The following is a 25,959-nucleotide window of genomic DNA, read 5'->3' on the forward strand; positions in this document are numbered from 1 at the left end:
GTCCAAATAATATCCCCCTATATTTTTGAAAATTTTGGGGATGAAATTAGAATATTTAATAGTTTGGGGATAAATATAGAATGAGGATCATAGTTTAGGGATGAATTTGAAATGTTCAAAAGTTTGGGGACTAATGAGAGTCGTAGTATGAGAATGATATTAGAATGTTGAAAAATTTAGAGACTAATCTAAAATGAGATCCATATTTTGAGGGTGTATAATGAAACCCAAAAAAGAATTTGAAAAAAGCAAAAGCACACAAAAATATGTAACAAAGCAACATAACTGTAAATAATGGGAAATTCCACACAAGGTCATGGAACATACTTAACGCTTAAGCTCTCGCTGGACGAGATCAAAGGGGAAGGGACAAAGCTGTTCCACTCTACAAATTACAATATCATTGGCATCAAGCTTTTGACGCTCCTCGTCAAGCTCATAATAAACTGATCATAGCCATGGGGAAGTAATACAACAAGCCCTGTTTTCCGAATCCACTTAGCTTCTCAACTGCTTAGAAACTGATCAAATATAACTTGAGCACCATTAGAAATATCACCAAATTGAGCCTCCCACGGGACAATGGCATCCGGATTTTCCATCGGGTATCGCAGTTCGAACCCGAGAACACCGAATTCATAAAGGGAGTTGCCATTAAACCACCACATATAACACCAGAAATATAACCCCCAAAGTCGGAAGCGTACACTAAATTCTTAGTAACATATTTTCATATATAGGAGAGATCTTATACCCGTAACTCACTGTAAACATCTATTTGTTCTGATTCTCCATGACATGGTCCAAAGGGAAATAAATTCTGCAGGTTTCTTGATCCTGAGCGATAGCATGCCGATGACTAAATGTGACTCTTTTGACATCTTGGCCACTCAGTCTAACATGCTTACCTTCCACCAACAATGTTCCGAAAGTCAATGTCTCCCCCATCGCCCAGTTGAGACCCCCAAATGTGCCAAACTGGTATTTCGAATTCGGGAAAGTTGTTCAGGCGACTTGAATCCTTTCCAATTAGTCAAAAGCCGGTCACTTCTTTGCTGAACATAATCTTTACTATTCAAGAACTCTTCACTGAGAATGAAATCAACCTTTTTGTGCATCCTTTTAATGTCTTCTTCAGTCACCTCTCCCGATTCCAAAAGCTTGTTTTTATAAATTTCAAGCGACGAGGGATGTTTTTGGATAACCTTGTACATGCTCGGTTGCAAGAGAAATGGTTCATCAATCTTGTTATGTCCATTTCTCCGGAAACACGCGATATCAACGACAATGTCCGAATGGAAAGTCTGGCGCCATTGTGCTGCAAGCTCGCATACGTGAACGACCCCCTCTATGTCATCGCCGTTAACATGAAAAATGGGAGCATTTAAGGCCTTGGCAACACCGATACAATACTCTGAATATAGCCCGGCCCTCGGATCAGTCGTAAATGCCACTTGGTTGTTAGCTCGGTAGTGCACTAAGGTGTAGAGTTTCATACACCACACCTTGTACAACAAAACTTCCATCTCCATGAATCAATACTGCCATGTTCTTAGTCCGATCCGAATCGTTTGTAAAGTATTGCTTTGCTCGAGTCTATCAAGAATTACGACGCGGCAGTCCTTATTGTAGAGCATAGGCGTCGAAGTTTCGATCTTTTCTCTTACCAATTACATTTCTCTTGTTCGTCGGTAATGAACCACATTTGAAACATTTTCATTTTAGTAATAATTTTTATGATAAATGTAAACAAAAACTAATTTTAATAGTAATATGGTTATAATTTTTATATTTGCTAACAAAGAATATTAATTAAGACAAAATTATAAGAGTTTCACGAGCGATGATAAAATTCACCGCAGTAAAGGATCGACAAATAATCTCTCTCTCATCTACTGTCCTCTACTTAGTTTAGCCAACACATCCATAGCAAAGTTGTAAACCCTTTTAAAATGCCTACCATATCCGATATATTACATGTGTTTTGTTAAAATATTTAAGGGTAAATTACACCGTGCCTTACTGAACTATACTCTCGCTCCTAATTTATTCACCAACCTTTCAATTTTTTTAATTTGTTCACTAAACTTTACAAAATTGAATCATTTTGCTCACTCTCCTATTATTTCTCTAACGTTTTGATGATGTGTCACTTTTATTATTTTAAAATAAAATAATTGAAAAAATAACAAAAAAAAATTGAAGGTGGTCGGATGCCACTGCCGGCCACCGTCAACCGTCGTAGAAGGTGGTCGTTCGATCTCAAATTTCATGGGTCGCTTCACCTCGACACTATGAGTTCGAGTCCGACCTCCATTTTGTCGAAACTTGCTCCAAAGTTCACTAATTTGAGATTGAAAGTGAGGAAGCCGAAAAGTTTCAGTCTAGATTCATAGGTTTTGGGACATTTTTCGGTGAAACAACCACCAGATTCGGACTCAGGGGTCGAGATAAACCGACCCATGAAATTTGGGACCGAATGACCACCATCAACGATCGTGGAAGGTGGTCGGAATGAAAATGGCATGGTGACTGGTGACGACAGCTAGTTGCAAAGTAGAGAGAAAATGGGGGAAAGAAAAATGAAAAAAAAATAAAGAAATGATAAAGAAAAAAAGGATTTTACAATGGATTCGAAACGACTTCGTTTAGGTGTATATTTTAGTTTTTCTAAATGACATTGTTTTGATGCTTATGTCATTTCTTGTGACATGTCATAACACCGTTAAATAATTAACGACAAAATGAGCAAAATGATTTAATTTGTAAAATTCAGTGAGCAAATTAGAAAAATTAAAAGTTGTGTGAGGAAAATAGGAGAGAGAGAATAGTTAAGTGAAAAACGGTATAATTTACCTAATATTTAATGTATATAAATTTTAAAATATTCAATGTGAAACATATATTTTTACAAAATATTCAATATGATACCCATACTTCCACAAAATGTTCAATATAATATTTATACTTTAATAAAATATTCAGTTTGAAAAAAAAATCATTTCCATTATGTTTTATTTATATTTTTCATATGATATTATCATATCCACGTGGATTTACTAGGAAAAGAATTACACATTCATCAGTTGATTTGACACTAACGGTTCTAACTCTTAAATACCGTAAATTCTATGTTACATAGAATGATAATTCAAGCATCATATTAAATAATTTTTCGAAGTGTAATTACCATATTAAACATTTAAAAAAAATGCAAGTACCACATCAAATATTCTACCAAAATACAGGTACCATATTAGACATAAGTATCACATTAGATAATTTTATCAAAATACTGATATCAAATGTACATTATCCCTTGTACAAACTACCATTACCAAAGCTGTTAACATATCAAAGCATAATAACCCAAACCCATCCAAGCTCGCTGAATATCAAACATAATCAGCTCCTAAGCACAAGTACAAACCACTATAGAAACACAACTTCACATTCTTTTGAATTCTTTGGTAAACTCGATAGACTTTCTACGATACCCAATCAATGTACCCCAGACATTAATAATTATCATGAGTTTCTCTAGAACTAATGCATGGTTCAGGAAATAACTAATCATTTCAAACATGCGTATGTCTCCCTTAAAGGTTAAAATACTAATCTTCTTGATCCGATATAGCAAACAAGAAGGCACTTCTTCAGGTAGTGGCTCGAATCCTTCATCTGCATCAGCGACATCAGCGAAATCCAGGATAAGTGTTTTTAGATTAGGGACGCAATGCAAGAACTCCATAATCCATGTTCCTTTCCAATCGTCACCAGGATTCTTGAATTCCAACTCAAGGTTGTGAAATGCAAGCACTGAATCAAGAGGCATTGGCAAAAGCAGTGCGCCGTTATCAGGAATGGTAAAACACAAAGTCTGTACATTGTAAATTCCCTGAAGAAGAGTTGAAAATGTATCAAGATTCAAATCATCAAAGTGTGTGATTGCAATACAAGCTTTTTCCAAAGACTCCATGTTTCTTAAAGTACATCCTTTGCCTAAAAGGCCAGAATATTGGAAACAGACAAAACTTGGAGCATCAATCACGAACGCATAATCTTCATCGAAATCTAAAGTCAATCTCTTAAGTGAAAGACTACGGATATTTAGCTAACTTGTGTCAAGGGTACATAGAGAAAGACTCAAATCTTCTAGCACAGGGCAACCGAAAATTAATCCAAGAATTGAACAACCATCTACAAATTCCATGTTTGAAATATATAGAGTCCTGAGATTAGGTAAATCCACGTTAGTTGGAACCTTGATTTCACCATCGAGTATAATTAATTTCAGTGTCACCAGTGATGGGCAAGTAAACAGAAGAGTTGGCAATATTAGACTGTCTTCATTAGATAAGTCTACCTCAATTTCCTTAACACCACGCCATAATGCAGCACAAAGCCAATTATAAATGCTTAATTCCAGTGGAAGATCATGCACATTGGGGTTACAAAATAACATATCAACAAACTTCTTAAAGTTGCTCATACGATTTTCAGTCACACATATCCCTTAAGCAATCCTCAAAATCAAGTTTAGATATCGATGAAATAAAGAGATACCTCCACCTGGGTGAAAGAACAGAGGTTCGAACTGCATCTCTAGTGGGGAGTAAGGACAAGATGTGACGAAGAATCGAATCAGGCAAACTGTCTAAGAAACCCTCGTATTTTGTTTGCCTAGCCATAAATCAAGTAAGGTATCTGGACGGTTAAGTGTTAATCGGCAATAAGAAAGGCAGGGATCGGGACGGAGATTGCTGACAGTGGTCAGAAGCTGCGTTGACTGTCGCCGGAACGGCGTTTGGGTTCTGGCTTTTTCTTTTCTTAGAATTTAGAAGCAGCTAAAGATGAAAACAAAGGGTTAAGAATTTACAGTGCTTAGGTTTAAAAGATTGAGTAAAATACATCCCAAGTCACTCAAGTTAGTTCTGTTATAAATCGGTCACTCTTTTTAAAAAAAAATTTAAATTTAATCATTCAATTAAAATATTATTACAAACATGTCACTTTATCTTTAAATTTGAAACTAACATCTAATATGACATGATATAATAATAATTTTAGTATCTATAACTTATATATTCTATCAGTTTAATCTTAATTTAAAATGATTCAATAAATTTAGCCTTCAATTAAATTTAAAATGATTCAATAAATTTAGCCTTCAATTAAAAAATTCGTTAATTTAGTCATGTTTATGATACTCTCAAATAAAACGAACTCCTCATATTGAAACAATAGTTGAATAACTACCTTTTTATCATAAAACCATGGTTTTCAGAATCGGATCGGTTAGCGGACCGGTTAGCGAACCGGTCATGCTACCGGTTCAACCGGTTTGACCGGTCGAAAGAACCGGACGACGTCATAATTATTTAAAAAATTAAATAAAAATACCAAAAATATTTAATAAAAAATATTTTTTATATCACAAGTCATATTCAAAGCAAGTCATAACATATATAAGTTAAAAACCATAAAATCAAGTGAAACAAAATGATTCAAATTAACTACAACATAATATTTGAGGTAAAATATATTAAATAATAAATATAATTATATAACTATAATTAAAAAATAAATTTGGGGTTAAAAAATCATAACAAAATGATATTGTTTGGTTTAATTTTTTAAAAAAACACTCCCACATGACTAAGAAACATAGAAGAGCATCACAAAAGTCTAAAGAGTAAAAAATATGAGAACAAAACAATCTCACATTGCTAAGAAACATAGAAGCGCATCACAACTAACTTCTATAAATAATAGAGGTAATTTGACATTCAAAATCATAGAGCCTTTTGGTGAGCATTGAGTGAACTATTCTTTCACTTAAATCAAGCTTGAATTTTAGGCTTCAATCGAGCTTCTAATTTTTTTTTGAGTTTAAGCCTTTTTGAGTTCAAGTTTCAATATTATATTTCGAGTTTGAGTTGAACTTGATAATTTTTAGCTTGTGAGTTTGAGTTGAGCTTACTTTTAAAGTTTTCAAGTTCGAGTCGAGCTCAGCAATACTCGAGTTCAACTTGGCTCGTTTAACAAACGACGTTGTTTGGTTTAATTTAAAAAAAAAAATCCTGGTTTTTTTTTTCGGTTTTTTCCGATTTTCAACCGATCTGGTTCGAACGGTTCAGCGGTTCTGGCCGGTTCACTAATAGCAGTTCAACCGGTTTAGATTGAACCAGACTAAGTAACAGTTCCCGGTTGAACCGGTCGGTCCGATTTTCAAAACAGAGCATAAAACAATAATAAATAAATAAATACTTTTAACAATGAATAGTAATCAATTATATAATTGAGTAAGAGTGACTTTAAGCCTTATGAAATACATGTGTAATAAAATAACATTATTATATCAAATAATAATATTATTTTATTTACACGAACCAAGCTATCTAAGTAGTTCAAAAAAAATAGTTGTTATTTCTAAAGTCTTGAGTTAAAGTACCAGTTATTACAGTGTATTTAAGCTTGTCAAATAATTGAAATCTCTAGAACAGATGATATCACTTGTAATCACCATAGATTAATAAAAAATAATAATTATATTTTATTTAATCTAAAAAAATAAAGATATATAACCCAATGAGTAGCTCAAGCTCTAATTAGATTTTTAGATTTAGGGTCCGTTTGATTCACTGAAAATATTTTACAGAAAATGAAATCTGGAAAATGTTTTACATAATTGTAAAACATTTTCCATAAAATATTTTCCAGTGTTTGGATGGTTCATTGTAAAATGTTTTACACTGTTTGGGTAATTTTCCGGAAAATTATTTTCAGAATCTGTTTTTAATTAAGAAGCTGTACATATTGAATATGTTTTATTATTTATTATTTTTCAAAGGTTAATTTTTTATATATAATTATATTTTATAAAAATATGTATTTTATATAATATTAATAATTGATTAAAAATATATTATAAAAGTTTATAAATCCTAAGAATGTTTAATTAATAGTACACCAAATTAAAACAATAATAGTACATAATATTGTATTAATAATAATATTGTCAAATTAAAACAACAATAATATACAACCGTAATAATACATAGTCTAATTCATAATTAGAGCTACAATACATCAATCTAACAATACAAATACTGAAGCCTATACTACAACACTACTTTTAATACAAAACAACATCTCAACTTAAACAACACGAGTAGTTCAATAGTTTGTTCTAAAAGCCAAGATATCACATAGCTTGATCTAATTCTGGGAATGCATGTTTTATATAGAAATCGAATGCATAAAAAACCAGAGCATCTACAATGGCAACCGTGCATAGCCTTAAAATTATAGGCCATTAAAAATGTTAAATGCATCTCTCATATAACAAAACTTTCTGGCTTGAAGTTGCAGATTTTATTGTAAAAAGCAAACATGTTCGATCATACAATGATTCTAGCTAAACTGGGGACCAATTTATGATTAAATCTTAAGCCATAAGGTGACTGGCTAACCCAAAACTTGATGTTTTAGTTTTTTACAAACCAGGTTATACTGACAGTGACAGACAACATGTTTATCTGATCAATGGTCCAGGAATCTAAATATTTTGGACCACCCAACATCAGGATTCATCTGATATATAAATACTTGTATCTCTAAACTACTTCCTATTTGTTCTGGTATGAAATCAAGATGGGTCTAATCTCTAATCCATCTTAAACTGAAACAAAAACGATTTTGTTTAGTAAGAAAACTGCTTTCAAGAACATCGTGAACAGAAAAGATAAAATCAAGAACCCAAACCATATTGAGTACCAAAAATTCAAGGTAAAAATGATGATTTCTCAGTTGAGATTAAACAAACCCAAATTGAAATTTCACAGAAACTATAAACAAAATCAGAAATCGAAGAAACTATAAACAAACCCAGATTGAAATTTCACAGAAACTATAAACAAAATCAGAAATCGAAGAAGTGAAATAAGGAAAAAGAAAAAGGAGATGAAGAAACGAGACATACTTGAGAAGGATTTCAAACGGTCGACGGTGTGGAGCAAGCAACGGGAGAAATCGTTTCTGTTTTTCTTCTCTGTGTGCAGCAAGTGAAGCTTGGAAAACAACTTACCCTTTTAGAAACGGTAAGTTGAAATACCGTGAATTTGCTTAAGTTTTCCATTGACCGTAAAATGTTTTCCGTTGACTGGGAGTTTTACGCGAACCAAACACCTGAAAACGGGAAAAATATTTTCCGTAAAATGTTTTTCCCGTTCCAAACAGACCCTTAAATCAAATTAGGAATAATTTTGCATTAAAGTTTTTTTTAAAAAAAATAAATAAAGAGTTTTGTACGGGTAAGTATTATAGAAAAATATAAGATCGAGTATACTTAAGAGTTTTAAATCTTTTTTGGTAAAATTATCGGTATCTGATCTATTAATCGAATAATTCGGATCGAGTATTGCAGAGGTGAGGACAATCCTCATAACCCAATTTTTTCTATTCATAAATGTCAATATTTCAACTCTTAAATTTACTTATAGAATCTAATGTCTCATCCCACTAAACCAAATGATTATTGATAGTTTGACATCCCTTTCAATTTATGGTTGAAGAAAGTTTTAGCTAATATAGTTATTGTATCAAAATTTTCAAAAAGTAATAAATATTGAATCGAATAATAAGAAATTTGGTATCCTTTAGATCATAAATAAGAAAAGACTAATTATTTACTTACTCTTCCTTACAAGTTACAACAATAAGCCCACTAAAGTCATGAAAAAGGCCTGAGGTAGATTCCACAGAGATCAAATATACGGTTAAAATTATTTATAAAAAAAATAAATAAAAACCCAACAAACACAAAGTGAAATGTAAAAGGAAAACATCAGAAAATTTTTATTAAAAAAATAAAATGAAAAAAATAAAAATAAAAATAGAAGAAAGTATATATGCTTTAAAGTATATGCCAAGAAGATCCTCTCACCACCATCTTTTTCTGCATTGAAAAGCAAGCAATTGGTCTCCCATCAGTAGCCTATGTGTGGGAGATATTCTCTTCCCTTTAAAGCTTTCTTCTATTTGAATGGAGTATAGGGATTCAAATAGTGGATACATTATTATAATAGTGACCGTTCTATATCAGTAAAGGCACTGTTTTAAACCGTCGTGATATCTGTAATGTTTATGATAGCACTCGTTATGTTTGTAATTGCAATAAATGCAGTACAATTGAAAACATGACCGCAATTTAAATCTCTGGTGGAATATGATGTTGGTTTCCTCTCTACCAATGGATATAGCTATAAGGAAGCACCAACAGATTGCACTGAAGCGATAACGGAGGAATACTAATCTAGGTTCTCGAGTTCAGAGATGATAACAGATCAAATATCTTAAAATATTTTCTTTTGTAACGTTCAACGTCTTTAAAAATGGATCTGATAGTTGCAAAAATCATAATCCGAACTATCCATTATCTGCTTTAAGTCAGGATGGTTTTGTAAGTGTTCTATAGACCATGAAGCTTTGGCAATGTTATTGTACTTTGTTTTTTTGTGTCATTTAAGTTTTATTGTGTCTAAGCATTCTTAATGTAAGCATTTATCTTTTAATTTTAGTATGGTTTTTGATTTCTGAATAATTAAGATACGGATTTAATCATTGTATTCTAATTTTATCATTTTATTCCTTTTACTTTTAAATTTTTTGAAATTTAGGCCATGGGCTTAATCGGTGGACATTAATTTTGTAATGTTGAATTATGGTATCAATCATTATATTTTATGTAAGTTGTAGATTTTGTATTTTTTTTCCTCTCTAATTTGATATTTTTAGGGCTTATAATTTAATCATGTTGCTCTTGTACGTTTAGGTCAAGACTAAAATTTTAAAATTTTTAAAAAATTATCAGGATTAAATTTAATCAAATCAGAATGTAAGGAATAAATCCATAATGCATGCATAATATATAGACTAATGAGATAATTAACCTTTATTCTGCTATAATATTTTTCAAATTTTCGTTTTATTTAGAGTTACTTGCATCTCATTTTAAAGTTATCCCTAAACTTTTAAATGTTTTAATTTCATCACTAAATTATGGCTATAATTCTAAATCATAAGAAAAAAGATGTACTATAAGAGCTAGTAAAGAACATGTTTAGAACTAGACAAAATCATCCATCGTTCTTATGTTAAAAAAGAAAAACTCGTTAAACAAAAATAAAATAACATAACTAGATTATAGGAAGTGTAACACCCCTAACCTGTACCCGACCCGGATATGAGTCCGAGGTGTCACATTGACTTTTCAAACTTTGACTCATGACAAAAACTCAAGAAAATTTAAAACTTTCATTAAAGTCACAGCGGTTTGTTTAACTCAATCAATTAGTACATGCCAACTATATTCAATATACAGAATACATCTAATTCAAGACATATTTTCTGATCTGATCTTCGGTAAGAAGTAACTGACCGGTCTTGCTCCTCTTCACTTTCTTCTAGCTTTCTGAAACCTACGTGTGAAACACTCACACGCTAAGTCGATGACTTAGTGAGGCATAAAAACATATAACCACTACTAATGCATTCATAATCTATACTTATTATATCATACAAAATCATACATTCTGTCATGCAACCATTATCCACTTGTACACACACATCATTCACATATTCTTATAACAGGTTTCCTAGCACAAAACATGTAAATCATATGTAAGGTATTTATTATTATCTCTTTATTAGTCTTATTTTCGTTCTTTATCTTTTTGTCATATGTTCTTGCATCAATTTCTCTTAACCAAGCTATATTCACATCATCATATCACATATATCACTTCATACCACAAAGATTACAAACCAATCACATACTATCATGCAAGGTTCTTTTATATTATTTCCTTTATTAGCCCATGTACACATGTGAGAACCATAGATATGTGAGTCTATAGAGGTTGTGCATTAATGCTGTCACCACAGCTCGTATAATTGCACCGAAGTGCCACGTAGAATTGCACCGGAGTGTCGCGTAGAATTGCACCGTAGTGCCATATAATAATGTCCATAAGGACCACATATCATTCCTTAAGAATCATATACATATACTAGGGATCAAGTATGTGTCTCACAAGACTTCACACATGTTCCAAAGAATATATATATAACCCGAAGGACCGCGTAGACCCTCGACTCTTGGCATGCCAACTATACCCCTAGCTCTCAAGACACATAACATGGGCACTATATTTTATATCCTTGCACATATTCATGTAACATATCACATATTCATATAAGCTCGTAGCTTCATTCACACATACATGTAATCACGTAGTTCATGTAAATTCTCATATGATTTCATATTCATATAATCACATAATTCACTTACACATAGCACATTTTTCATGTAATTCACAGATATCCCTTAGTTTATATCTCTTGATCATTTAATCATAACTTCTTATCACATATCTCATAGTCATGTATTTCATATAGTCTTATATTTCATTATCTTATTACTTATATTTATTCTCCTATGATTCTTCATAAACCTCTATTTCCATTTCCCTACATATCTTAACTTATCTTATATATTCATATAATTTCATAACTTATTTGATATTCTTTCATTAACACTTAATAGGGTGTGTACATAAGCCACATATCACATACAAAACATATCAATTCATATAATCAAGCATACATACACTCATATTCAACTCATGCCTTTAATCATGATTTCATATGTAACTCTTCATGAAATAGACTCATCGCAAGTCTTCTTCCCATCACCTATCATATATTATTGAATATGCACTCACCTGGCCTCACTAGTCAATTTCAATATCTTATCTTTCCCTTTGATCGATCTTACTTGACAATGATTCTTGAACTCGTTCAGGCTCTAAATCTCGTTTAGGCTCTGAATCTTTTATCTTGAAGCTCACGGCTGGAGAAGAAGAAGAAAGAAAGAAAGCTCTGGAGAATTCTCTCATTCCCCACGTGCTTATTACCCTTTATAAAGGGCAATAAAATCTTTCCTGAGAAATGACCATAATACCCTTATTACTTCCAAAATTTGTTATAAAATCCAACACCAACATTTTTCATTAAAATCGCTAAACTTTTAATCTTTCTGAGATTGGTCACTAAATTACCAAAAATTTCATTTTGGTCATTGACCCGACTTTTGGGATGTTACAGGAAGAGTCGTAAGTCTGTCTCAAAAGATGCAGGGACCTGTGATATTTTTAAAAATAAGTCTCTTAAAATATTTTATAATAAAGTGAAATTGTAAAATATCAATGTTTATCATAATACGATTGTTTTTATTAAATAAAAAATTCAAACATATAAAACTAAGACTATATCACAAAATAACTTTACAACGTGATATTTTATTTAAAAAGTGTCATATTCAGAACATTCTTAAAAGCAAAGTCGTGATATTTTTGTCAAAATTTGGGACTCTCAAATTTTAGGACCTTGTGAAGATGTGATATATGATATGTCACACTTATAAATGAACGGACCTAAAAGAAAAAAATGCAAAATATATAAATGAATAAGTAAAAGTTAACAATCGACCAACAACCTAAGATTAATGTCGTTACTTATGGTAAAAAAGATATGAACATTATGAGAGAAGTGGTGCAAGAGAGAAGAGAGAGAACAATAGCTATAAAAGAAAATTAAAAGATATGATCACATCACTCTCTTTCAAGTGAAATATTAATTTTGAGTATCGTAAATAGAGAAAATAAATATTAAAAGTCGTTAATTAGATATAATCCAGTTTGACTTCCAAATAATTATATTTAACTATTAAAGTATAATTGTTAGAACTATGAATCGACTAAAAAAATCTATGGTCCAATCGTTTAAACTAATATAGCTGTAAATTTTATAAAAATAATAATAATGTCGTCGCTGTAAAACGTTAAAAATAAAAAAATAGAAAAATAAAAATATTTTTAAATCTTTTATTTAATTATGATTGATCGAATTTGACCACAGATCCAATTATTAGAATATTAATGACATTTTAAAAATAAAAAACAATTAAAATACCCAAAAATAAACCAAGCAAAAATGTGAAAACAAAAGGGTAAGAATAAAAGGAATCAGAAAGTAGGGGTTGCCAGCTCATAATAACACCTCGCATAGAACTACGCTTATACTTACAGCTAAGACTCACTTCCACGGCGAACTTTAAGAATTTCCACATTTCCTCCTCCCTTCGTCTTTTCTCTGTTCAAATGTAGAAATTAACCCCTCAAAATACTAATCCAATCAATTAACCACTTAATCATTTCTCAATAATTTAACCTAGATCAATACTCTGATTTTATTTTATTTTTGAATTGGAGGAGTTGAATTTCGAGACGGTTGTAGCTTAGATTCGGAGCAGGCGGAATCCGATGGCAACGGTGTTCAGTCCCGGACGAAGCCCCGGGAGTTCGAGGATTCAGCTAGGAACAGCTAGCGGAGTCTCGAGGCTTAGATCTCCGTCTCTCAAGAAGCCGCCCGAGCCGTTGCGTCGGGCGGTGGCGGATTGCCTTTCTTCCTCGTCGTCGTCTTCTTCTTCGTTGCCGGCGGCGGGTCCCGGAGGTGTTAGCTCGTATCACCATGGTAGTCCGTTGTTTTTAACTGAAGCTTCGAGGATACTTCGGGTTCGTTATTATTCTTTGTTGGATTTGAAATTTTTCTTTCTGTTTTATTATTAGATCTTGAAATGTTATTGCGTATTTTCATTTTGTGATATGATGAATGTTTTTCTGCTGCTTATGTGTATTGACTAAAAGGATAGACTACATAATAGATTTTTCTTTTAGTCTTCGTTTATGTGGCAAGGTATGCAAACATTGATATATTGGCAGAAGATAGAGAATTATGAATGCAAAAATGTATGTAAATTAGTGAAAAGTCAATAATGAAAATGGACATCCTATTTGATTGACAATGAGAATGACTATGAATTAAGTGTTAAGTTTATGGTTAAAAAAATAATAAGCGTGCATTTTGTTATTTTCAAAGTTAGATTTGAAATTTAGGTCTTTGCAATTTGTCTTCTGTTTCAGGCATCCAGAAATTAGTAGAAGCACAACGGAATACAGCTTAAGTTAATTAATTACTTTCTAATTTTGCCTTTTCGTTTTTTTCATAATAAAGTGTTTAAGCATTTTTCTTTTGCTTCACCTTTAGAATTTGTATTCAAATTTTGTAATGTTATAGTTAATATATTTTAGATTTTTTCTATAGTTTTTGTTAGTATATATTTTAGTTTTTGGGGTACTCTTTTCCTCCTTCCACTGGTTGACCCTTTCCTTTTCGAAAGGGTCAATTACGAAGGAGGTTTTTAATGAGACCTCCAACTTATATAAAAAAAGTATATATTTTAGTTTTTTTCTATAGTTTTTGTTACTATATATTTTAGTATTAGACCATTTTTCCTCACCTGTGGAATTGGTATTTGAACCTTATAATATCAGAACTTATATTTACCAATGACAGGACTATCTGGCAGCACCCTCAACAATTGACCAGTCTTACATTGCTATTTTAGAGCATACAATTGCAGAGAGGGAACGCAGGTAATTTATTTGCATAGTGTACATATGTATCCGACCATAAAGTGTTTTAGAGAGAGATGGGATTATGAACATGTTTGGGTGGTAAATAGATTGGAGACATGGATTTAAAGTGATTGTGAGGTACTGCCTATTTCTGATAAATGATGGTGTGGTGTTAGATTGTTTGAGCAAGTTGCTGATGTGTTGAAAGCTTAGAATTCTTCATCCATATGACAGTATATTTACACCAAATTTATGCAATGGTGTACAAGTCTTGTGTAAGATCTAGAAACATCCACGAGTTATGTTTGGATGTACGGAATTTTTATTGAGACAACGGAAAAAGAATATACAATTTATTTCAATAATTACTGAACACTTGAATGGAATATAATATTGCGAAGAAAAACATGTAAAGTAAAAAAGGTTGCGTGACTGTTATAAATAATTGTTGTCAGGTGAATTATTATTTTATAGTTGACTACCGATTCAACCACTGTTGCATGTCATACAAAGTTTACTTTTTTCCCTTTTTACTCCAGTCATTGCACTTACCACAGTGCTCAACTGATTTTCATTTCTGCTAATGCGCATATAATTTGTGCCAGCCCAGCTGTAGTGGGAAGGTGTGTGGCACTCCTGAAGCGTTACCTCTTAAGGTATGCAGTTCTTGCCATGAACTTATATTTCTCTTATTTTCATTTTGTGTAGAATAGGGAAGTGTTTGAATGTTTATTGGTTTCAGAATGCAATATTTTAAGTTTGAACCAGAATTGACATCTGACAGAAAACAGAAGATAAATTTTAAAAAAAAGACAAAAAAATAAAAAATTGAAGTTCTTATTTTCTAATGTGCTTTAATAGTATATTTATGTCCCCTATTTAACACTTAGTAAATAACTCCTAATAAAATACTCTATCGGAAGATAAAGTTTATCAAGAGATAAAGATAACAAGAACTCCTAATCTTAGAAGACTCCTAAAATAGTTGGTACTCTTAATAAACGAGTAAAGTAAGCATAGCTAGGACTCTAATACAATTCGACAACATCTAACAAGCATTCATAAAATTAGGTTAGCACTATAGTCTCTTTGTAGATTTAGAACTTGCTGTGGTTGATATCCAGTTTTGGACTTGACTGAAAAATTTATCAAGACCATAGGTTCCAAGATTTGTAGGGTCTATTTTATATTGTTGTTTTGTTTTAAAATTTTGATTGTATTATATTTGGTGCAGGTATAAGCCCAGCGAGGAGACACTGTTGCAAATAGATCGGTTTTGTGTCAACTTAATTGCTGAATGTGACATTAGTCCAAATCGAAGGTTGTCACCTTGGTCTCGGTCTTTAAATCAACAATCTAGTTCGTCAAAAACACCAACACCATCTACAAGTGCTTCTCCTTTGTTGCCTGTGTCTAGTTTTGCTTCTGTAGCCCTTGTAAAGTCATTGAATTATGTGAGATCCTTAGTGTCTCAACATATTCCAAAGCGTTCGTTCCAGACAGCAGCTGTTGCTGGGGCATCCTTGGCATCTAGGCAGTCACTTCCTTCTTTGACATCATTGTTGAGTAGATCTTTCAATTCCCATCTATGCCCTGTGAATGTTGGAGAGATTACAGAAAAGAAAGATGCTACAACTTTATCTGTTTCAAACTTGTCAAACATTGAGGAAGCTGATGGAATAGAGAATCCTGAATATATTGCACATGATGTTTTGAAATGGCGCTGGCTCAGGGATCATCAGTCACCAGTGTTTACTGAAAGGTAATTGATTTTGTAATTTGCATATGCTTATCATGTATCAAATAGTTCATGTTGGCTTTATTTTCTCCCGTTATAAGTCTTCTTAGTCACTGATATTTTTGGCTTTTAACACTGCCCTTCCATGTGTTACGCTTCTTCTAAATCAATTTAACATTTGAAATGTTCTATATTAAAAAACAGTGATCTACCTGCGAATGTTCTAGACATGAGAACACATAATTTCTTAGAAGTAGGAGCAGCGGCTTTACTTGTTGGAGACATGGAAGCTAAAATGAATGACAAGCCTTGGAAACATTTCGGCACAGCTGATATGCCTTATCTTGATCAACTCTTACAGCCCTCACCAGTCACAACAATTGGCAATTCCTCTTCTGCTCGCTCCCATTTGAGAGCAATTACTGCATTGAAACGCAGTAAAGGAGAACCTCATCAAATTTGGTATGTTCTTCCCTTACTCTCAGATTATTTCTTTGATGGCTTTATGTTTTGTCTCACTTACCATTATATTATTTGCACGGTTCCTAGGGATTTGTTCTGCGATGTCAGACTTATTACTTATATGGTTGTGCTGTCAAACCTATCTTTGCTATTTGATGGATGGGAGCGGTCATAGACTGGTAGCCTTTTAAGGCAATGATTTCAAGCTTCTTTCCTAGTTAAAAGTTCGGAATCTTGTATCTTTAGGTTCTGATGGTCGATAAAACCTTCTTCTTTATTAATATATTATGACTGCTCTTATGGAGTTTGTCAATTTGGTTTAGTTGGATGGCCTGGGACTTTGAAACTGTGGATGAACTCTGCTTGTTTTTGTTTGTTGGTACCATACTACACACACACGATCTGATGTAAACCATACTCCAGATTCAACAAAAGTTTTAACCAATCCTGTTAGAAAGATGTATGTTAATATGAATAACTTTCTTTTCATACTAAAATTCTTTGCTGCTTTCACTCGGTTATGAATGTTTGACATAGGTACACTTATTTGCATGTTTTGACTTGTTGGCGCCATCCTATGTACAGCCAATCTGATGTTAGCCATAATCTGGGTTTAAATGAATTTATTCAGTCCTGTTAGAAATACATGTGCCTGTTTAAGAGAAGATTAACTATGCATAGTTTAAGCTTTAATTTTGAATGAAGTTGTAAGGTTACAGTTTGTGTTCTTGCATTTGATTTGTGTAGGGATGATTCTCCAGCAAGCACATTTCGTCCACGAGCCCGACCACTTTTCCAATATCGTCACTACAGGTGTTCAATTTGACATATTTTAATTGATAGTATATTTCTTTTGTAATTTTCTAGGTAATGAATGTTGCCTATATTGCTAGTTTACTAGGTTCCGGGATTAAAAGGGATCTTCTCCTTTTTTCCTGTTTACAAATACTTCAAATTTAATTCGAGGACATTTATGTTGTTGAGTTGAACATGAAGTATTTACTAACATCCATTCACATCAATTTTTGTAATTGTTCCATAGCATCGTGATCTGTGGCTGGGTCTATACTGTTTGTTTTTGTGCTGGAATGCATAATTATTGTATTTATTTTGGAGTTCTGTTTCTTTCAAAACATCGACAGGTCTCAATGTGGTTGAGTATATGTCTATGGTTTTTTTCTCTAATCAAATATTTTTGTGTGCATCAGTGAACAACAACCGCTACGTTTGAACCCTGGTGAGGTATGCGAGGTCATTGCTGCTGTCTGCTCTGAGACATCTTTTACGAATGCTAATGCCATGACGGTGTCTTCTAGATTAAATAGTAACAATCCAAAGCCATCAATGGATGTGGCTGTGAGCGTCCTCATTAAACTGGTTATTGACATGTATGCTTCTTTGTTCTTTACTTTAACACTTTTGTCCTATATTGTATGTTATACATGTAACCTTTCTCTGTCCCTCTCTCGACCTTCTTTTGTCCTTATAAAAGTGTTATTACATTATCTGTAATTAGCCTAAGGTGCATAAGTTATTTTGGAATCATTATCACGTAAATGATGAAAATCTTTCCTCTTTTTGTTTTATCCTGCAATCTAAGTACATGGTAATCTAATGCACCTGGAATAGTTCACTAATTCTTTGTTATCCCGAAAAAAATGTGTTAATCCATTTTAAGTATCTGAAGTTGACATCCCCTTAATAATGTTGTGAGCACGCTTTAAATTGTCACTTCCTTGGTGGAAGTCTGACCCATTACAAGAGTCGGTTATTCATTAACGTTACCAGGGGTTTGATCCTGAATTGCGAATGTAGCTTGTTTGTGCACAGAATCATGTGATTGACTTTGCTTATTTTTCTTGGATTGTTTTTTTTTCTTTTAAATTTCATATTTAATGATGATTGTGGGTACGGAGTTCCTGAAAATTTTGCTTTGTAGGTATGTCTTGGATTCTGGAACTGCTGCTCCTCTCACTCTATCTATGCTTCAGGTTTTTGTTAATTACATTTTTAGTTCTTTACTCAAAGTAGCATGAAAGCATTTTTTAACTCTTGCCTCTATTTTATGATATTTTTTACAGGAGATGCTTAGTTCTCCAAGGACAGCATGTAGGGTGCGTGCTTTTGATTTAATTCTAAACCTTGCAGTCCATGCTCACTTGTTAGAGCCGCAGATAATTGATGATAATTCTGCAATTGAGGAAGACTATCCTCAGGAATTACTTTTAAATAGTGAAGATCAGCTTATCACACAAGGGATAAGGAAAATAGATTCTACCAAGAAGTTGGGAACACCCTCAGCTATTGATAAATTTGAGTCTTGGATTTTAAACATTTTATATGAGATACTTCTCCTTCTTGTTCAGGTACAGGCAGTTTTTAAACTGAAACTTTTGCTCTTTCACTGCTTTGAGTTTAGGATGTTCCGTCCCTGCTCCTCTTTACTTCCATTTTACTTTTCCCATGCTCTTGCATCTATTCACAGTATTCTTTATGATCTCTCATGCTTTTAACACTTGTTGCAGACTGATGAGATGGAAGAATCTGTGTGGGCTTCTTCCCTAAGCTGTTTACTATATTTTGTTTGTGACAGTGGCAACATTTGGCGAAATCGATTAAAAGGACTTGACATCAGGGTGAGTCAGTTTTGCCTGCCTAACTACCATTTCCTGGAGCTTTATCAAAGTTACCATATTATTCTCTTACCTTGATTTAACCCAAGAGAGCTTTGTCTGTGTGTGTGGAAGAAAATATGTCTAGGAAGTGATTTGGAAGTTTTATTTCTTGTGCGGCACGTCTTCAATTTTTTAAAGTACTTGTCCTGTAAGATAGGCAGCATCCAATCTAAACATCTATGAAAAAAATGAAACATCCCTGTTGACTTGTTGGTCTCCAATTGATAACATGGCACTTTGCATCTACCGTGTTAAACTTCTGAGGCTTGTTTTAGCAATGTGAAGTGCCTCTCAACAAAATTCAAACTCTGCTTTGCAAGAATTTCTACAATCAATCTATGCAAAATGTTATCTTTAGCATTACAATTCCTCTGAATAGTCCAGATGCCACTTTATGTTGGGTAATGCATGGAGCAATTTTTTCTTTACTGTAGAGGGATTGCAAGATTGAAAGTTGGTAGGATTTACTAGATACGTGATTCAGTTCTAACCGTTTTGTTTCCGAGAAATTGGGTGGTAATTGGTATGCCTCAATGGAAATACAATCCATTTCTTGTTGTAAAATTGCATATGTTGAAAGAGTTTATTGGCTTATATTTTCTATTTTGTTTTACATCATGCACCTTCTGCATTATATGTTGATAGAATTCGCTTGATATGTGATTCAGTTCTATCCTTAGGTTTTGTGGATGTTGGGATTGGTGTTTGGTTTGCCTCATTGGAAACATATTCTCACCTTTTCATTGGAAATCTAAATATGTTGGAACAATTTAGGTTAAAATGGAAAAATAAGAAAAAAACCCTGAATCTTACCACTTTTCCTATGTAAGCTGATATTTTATTGCATACAAGTATTCCCTTAATACTTAATCTGTACCTGGATTTTTTCCCAAGATTTTTCAATTTTCAGCCACATCAACGGAGCACTTAACTTTCATTTGCAGAAAAAAAATCCAACTAGCATTGGCTGTAACAAAAGTTGACTTTTGTATGGGAAGGTGCTTATTTGGACGGAAATTGAAGTTTACAGACTTATCTGGGTTGATAAAATTTTGGGCACTCTTTTCCTCCTTCCAATGGCCATTGAGTTTTTAGGAGCTTGATGGTTATGAAGGGTTTTTTTTAATGAGACCCTATTCTTATCAGAAAAAAAGTCTAGTGCTTACTTGGGAAATGTGTAAAATGCAGGGTCTCGTCTTTTATGTTAGCCATAACTCTAATTTTCATACGTCTTTTGTTGTATGCATACTCGGCGATTTTTCTTTATCAAAACCATAGTCATGCAATCTTGTTAATCAAAGCTGACCTGGGTTGGATTTCCTTCAAGGAAATTTATGACTCAGTTGGTTTTAGCTTAATCTATTGAAACTTGGTGATATTATGGCAATAAATCTTATTCTCATTTGTCGTCTCTTCACTGTCTTCAGGTTGTCAAGACACTTCTGGTGATTAGCCGGATAAATTCCTGGGCTGAACTTGTTCATTGCAAGCTTGTTTGTATCCTAACAAACATGTTATATCAGGTACCTGGTGAATCTACTACGACCATCATGAGTGCGGCAAGCTTTCTTGTTGACCAGCTTGACCTGATTGGTGGAATTGATTTTATCTTCTATGAGGTATGCTGATTGGTTTGATATGGGCATGTCTAGAAATAAGATTGATTTTGTCCTCCTCAAAAGGCAACAATCTTGCTGCTCTTGGTCTTTGTGTAAAAATTTCAGCTCTAATGAAAAATCCTTTGAACCCTACCCGATATTTAGTAACATGACAGAAACAGGGGATTTCAATTGCTTAACAGTTTCTTTTTTTTTTGGAAATGTGTGTCTTGTTCTAAGTTATGGCTTGCAATGTTCATATTTATGAAGTTGTTGGACCTAAGAGAAACTAACTGACATTATGATTTTTAAACACCTCATAAATATGGAGGTTAATTGAAATATTCACTAAGTTCTTTTTTTTTTTTTTGATAAAAGTAGGAGGCCTTATTAAAAACCTCCCTCATAGTAGTCCCTTTCCCGAAGGAAAGAAACGACTAGCGGAAGGAGGAAAAGAGTACCTCAATTTATTCACTAAAGTTCTTAAAAATAGAGAAATACTTTAATGTGCTTGATTTTTCTTTCAATTAACGAGTGCAGTATTCATTGTCAACCTCAAGGGAAGAAAGAAAACATCTTTATTTGGTGCTTTTCGACTATGTTTTGCATCAAATAAATGAAACATGCATATCAACCGGAGTTTCCGAATATACTGCTGATGAGATTCAGCCAATTGCTGCACTGCTCTCTTTGGCTGATGCACCGGAAGCCTTTTGTATCTCTGTTAAGCTGGGGGTGGAAGGAATTGGGGAGCTTTTGAGAAGATCAATTTCTACTACATTGTCTAGATACCCTAACAGCGAGCGATTAAATATGGTAATTTCTTGTGAATATTTTTCTGATGTTTGTGTTGAGAAAACCAGTATTTTTTTTAATGTTCGGCAGGTGGGGGTAGGGATGATAGATCAGAAGCAGGCTGTTGATTTGTTCTGTTGTGTGTGATCACTTATATGATTCCATTGTTCGATTAATTTCATATGTGCTAGTATTGCTTTTCCATTAAGATTAAAAATGAATCAGTGGAGGGTTTAGCATTATCATGTTAAATTGTGTGTATTGTTCACCTCACCTCTACTAATATTTACGGGAGTTTGCCTAGGTGATAACCAACCAGCTGAATTGCATGTATATATCTGCTTTCTGATTATTATTTGTTTTCTTTTGCAGCTTTTGGAAAATATCACAGAGGAATTAGATATAATAATACGTTCATTTACACATTTGGACACAGAGTTTTTGCATCTGAAACAGATAACAAAATCAAACAAGCTGAAGGACAATATTGAGGGTTCATCTATGCAAAATGGTGTTGCAATGAAAGCCAAGCTTGCTTGGTCCATTGTACATTCTCTTCTTCATTCAGATAGAATCCTTTACCGCCAAAATGGATTTATCTGGTTAGGAGATCTGCTTATTGCTGAAATAAGCGAGGCAAGGAATGGGAGTATATGGTCCAATGTCAGGAGCTTGCAGAATAAAATTGCTTATGCTGGTGTTCATGATTCCTCTGGTCCTTCTGATATACCTTTGTCCATCTGGTTGATGTGTGGTCTGCTAAAGTCAAAGAACAGTTCCATTAGGTGGGGCTTCTTAGTTGTTCTGGAGAGGCTTCTCATGCAGTGCAAGTTTTTGTTAGATGAGAGTGAAATGCAACAGCCAAGTAACAGTGATGTTAGCAATGATAATAGAGATGCCCGACTTGAGAACGCAAATACAGTGATAGACATCATGAGCAGTGCTTTGTCCTTGGTAGCTCAAATAAACGAAACAGACCGCATAAATATTTTAAAGGTATTTTGCATGGAGAGCTTTCAGACCATCTTCAAATTGTCATTGATATTTGAAATCATCAAATTTGATTTGATGAAGATGTGTGATTCATGTTGATATTTCTGAAGTAAAATGCCCATGTTATACTTTTCTAGCTTAGCTTGGACTAAAATGCTACTTCATTAGCTGGTCCTCTGATTAGTGCATTTCTCTATTTTCAATCCCTGGGAAAGAATCCTTGGAGGAATGAGGGTGATTTTGATTAAGCATTTTCTGCTTAGTTTAATCTTAAAATAGTTTTTGCTACCTTTAACTAGTTTCCAAGTTCGTAGTTTTTAATTTACACCTAAGTGACCTTAGTTAATATATTGTGGTTTAGATTATTGGTTACTTAAAATCAATTTATGTATGAAAGAAAAAAGGAAAGCAAAGCTAAAAAAATGATAGGGGGCTCCTATTTAGCAATGCCCCTCAAAGTCTTAGGTGAATACTTTATGCAAAAATGGTGTTTCTATCTTTCGACATTCTGATTTGTTACAAGTGTAGCTTTGGTATCTTTTTGATATTGCACATCTCTTTTCTAGGTTCTTTCTCTCTCTAGTGTCGGTATTATTTAGGCCTTTAGATCCTGTGAGGTTCCTTGTTTGACCGACCTTGCTTGACACATGATCTTACTTACACCTGCCCAAATAGTGTGATCTTTGTGGTGTAGTAAGTGGTTTTTCATGTTTTAACCAGTAGTAAGTGGTTTTCATGTTTTAACCAGGAGTGACTTTGGTGAAGGAAAAAATCCTTTGTTTAGATCTCTTTATACTGTCAGGAACTATTGAGCCATTTCAAAATTCTGTAGAGATACCAAGTCTCATGAATTTCTTATGAATCATTCAAGCATCTATTTGACAATTTTATCATATACATTCTCATGCTTTGTTGAACTGTGGTGTTTTATCCATCATCTATTGACTATAAATATAATAAAATGTTTCTTGTTATTGTACTCGATGTTCGTCTCCTCTGAGATGGATTTATCTACACATATTTCCAAACAAATAGAAGATGCACAACATAAAATAGATTGTATACATCTGAGATTTTGAGGATTTTATCATTAATTTTTGCATTATGCATTTGAATACTTATGCACTGTTTCCTAATGTACACTTAAGAACTCTCTTCACAACTCCTTTCTCTTTGTTGAACAGATGTGTGATATTCTATTCTCTCAATTGTGCTTGAAAGTTCCCCATTCACCTGCAATGCAATTTGGTGAAGGAATACAACGGCCTAAAGTTTTCACTTGCTCGGAAGAAATTAAAAAAGCTAATAATGTTGAGTTTGTAACTCAAGCAAGCTGTCACTGGGAGGAAATAATAGAGGAAACTGATAGCAAATCAGGCTACGGTGTTAGTAGTCCAATTTGTGAGACAACTTCTATGGCTGCACTGCTACTCCAAGGACAAGCCATTGCACCAATGCAACTAGTTGCACGTGTTCCAGCTGCTCTGTTTTATTGGCCTCTGATCCAACTTGCAGGTGCAGCAACTGACAACATTGCACTAGGTGTTGCTGTTGGAAGCAAAGGAAGAGGGAACCTTCCTGGTGCTACTTCCGACATTCGGGCTACCCTTCTTTTGCTTCTAGTTGGTAAATGTACTGCTGATCCTACGGCTTTTCAGGAAGTTGGCGGAGAAGAATTTTTCAGGTGATCTCGATTTCTTTGCTTATGAAGAATGAATTTGACAGAAGCCTACCCATGGACTTGTCAAAATATAAACATTCTTTTTTACCCTTCCTTTCAGGGAACTGTTGGATGATACTGATTCGAGGGTGGCATATTACTCTTCGTCTTTTCTATTGAAGGTAAGAAAACTCTTATCTTGCATTTTTCTCTCGTCCGCTTATTTTATTTTATTTCCTATTACCCTTTTGTTTCCCTCCTTAATCCTTCTCGTGGTTATGCCTTTCCACTAAGCCATTCAAATTTGGGAACTTTGCAGAGAATGATGACCGAGAAACCAGAAAAGTATCAACACATGCTACAAAAGCTTGTCTATAAAGCTCAGCAGGTAAGTAATTCCTCAATGCTCATTACGAAGTCACTTTATTACAATTATGAAGCACCGACACATGGGAATAATTCATGTTTTCTCTGTTGTAATTTAGTACTGCTACTTTTAAGTTTTTTGTTGCTGAAGTATTTGTTTTTCTGCGTAAAATCTGCAGAGTAACAATGAAAAACTGCTTCAGAATCCATATCTTCAGATGCGTGGGATATTCCAGCTATCAAATGAGCTTTGAACTTAGTTGTATTTGATGATTGTTCTCTGCAGAGGTTAAATATACATACGGCTGGAGGCACTGCAGTGTTCATTAACATGACTTTCCTTATGAAATTTTAACCCTAGCAACATTTGGCCCGACTCTCCAAGTCCGTTCTTGATGTATGCTTTTGATTTAGTGAGCCTGCACAAGATAGTTTGGAGTCCTAAAGTAGTTCTAAGTTTCATAGTTAACGAATTTAGGTGAAGAGTGCGAGATTCCAAGCCTGACTCCCTTTCTAGAAAAGAAAAGATTAGAAATTGTGAGCTTCGAGACTGGATGACGGTGTGAATTCTTTGCATGCTGTTATATATGCTCCCAGATCTTCTGTACAAATAGAGATGAAGGTGAGACCTTTTGTTTCCATATACTTGTTCCGACATTAATTAAATGGACTTTTGCGACTTCGTAAAAATATCTGATTAATTCTTGAGACCTTAAATTTCAGGAATGCCAGGAGAAAAAAATTGAGTGATTGGAGCTGTCAATTCTTATGCCTTTTGGTTCCACTTCTGGATTGTGTATGTCAAGGGATTGACATATCTTCAGGTATTCCCTATCTAACTCCGGTTGTATTAAGTTATCCGTTCGCACACATCTTTGTATGTTCAAACTCAGTTGTTCCTTTCTGCTATCATGCTGATGTTGTTAGACATCCCGCATACAACACACTTCCGGATACAGGTATAGGGTATGGTCCTTTTAGTATATAGAAAAAACTCAATTGTTTCTTTCTGCCATCACGCTGCTGTTGTTAAAGAATACCCTACACATATCTAACACTTACCTTTAACTTCTGGTAATTAGGTTAAAATACTTGCACATTGTTTATCGATTTTTTTGAAGATCTGTTTTGA

The 25,959-nt window shown here is 33.6% G+C and overlaps 1 protein-coding gene and 1 pseudogene across 1 annotated transcript; one reads left to right on the top strand and one right to left on the bottom strand.

The window, feature by feature from the left end:
• Window positions 1-392: 392 nt before the first annotated feature.
• On the bottom strand, window positions 393-3,979 carry LOC120174681 (annotated as a pseudogene).
• Window positions 3,980-13,134: 9,155 nt separating this feature from the next.
• Window positions 13,135-25,561, top strand: LOC120174716. Its single transcript, XM_039181485.1, has 18 exons — window positions 13,135-13,637; window positions 14,479-14,558; window positions 15,146-15,196; window positions 15,775-16,302; window positions 16,483-16,740; window positions 17,488-17,553; window positions 17,949-18,128; window positions 18,680-18,731; window positions 18,822-19,106; window positions 19,266-19,376; window positions 20,843-21,034; window positions 21,554-21,829; window positions 22,181-22,804; window positions 23,986-24,485; window positions 24,583-24,643; window positions 24,781-24,849; window positions 25,007-25,449; window positions 25,551-25,561. Exons 1-17 carry the CDS (start codon window positions 13,386-13,388, stop codon window positions 25,079-25,081), a joined length of 3,660 nt encoding a protein of 1,219 aa, XP_039037416.1. The 5' UTR covers window positions 13,135-13,385; the 3' UTR covers window positions 25,082-25,449; window positions 25,551-25,561.
• Window positions 25,562-25,959: the final 398 nt, after the last annotated feature.

The sequence above is a fragment of the Hibiscus syriacus genome, unplaced genomic scaffold (assembly GCF_006381635.1).
Source record: "Hibiscus syriacus cultivar Baekdansim isolate YM2019G1 unplaced genomic scaffold, ASM638163v2 tig00112114_pilon, whole genome shotgun sequence".
Lineage (NCBI taxonomy): Eukaryota > Viridiplantae > Streptophyta > Magnoliopsida > Malvales > Malvaceae > Hibiscus > Hibiscus syriacus.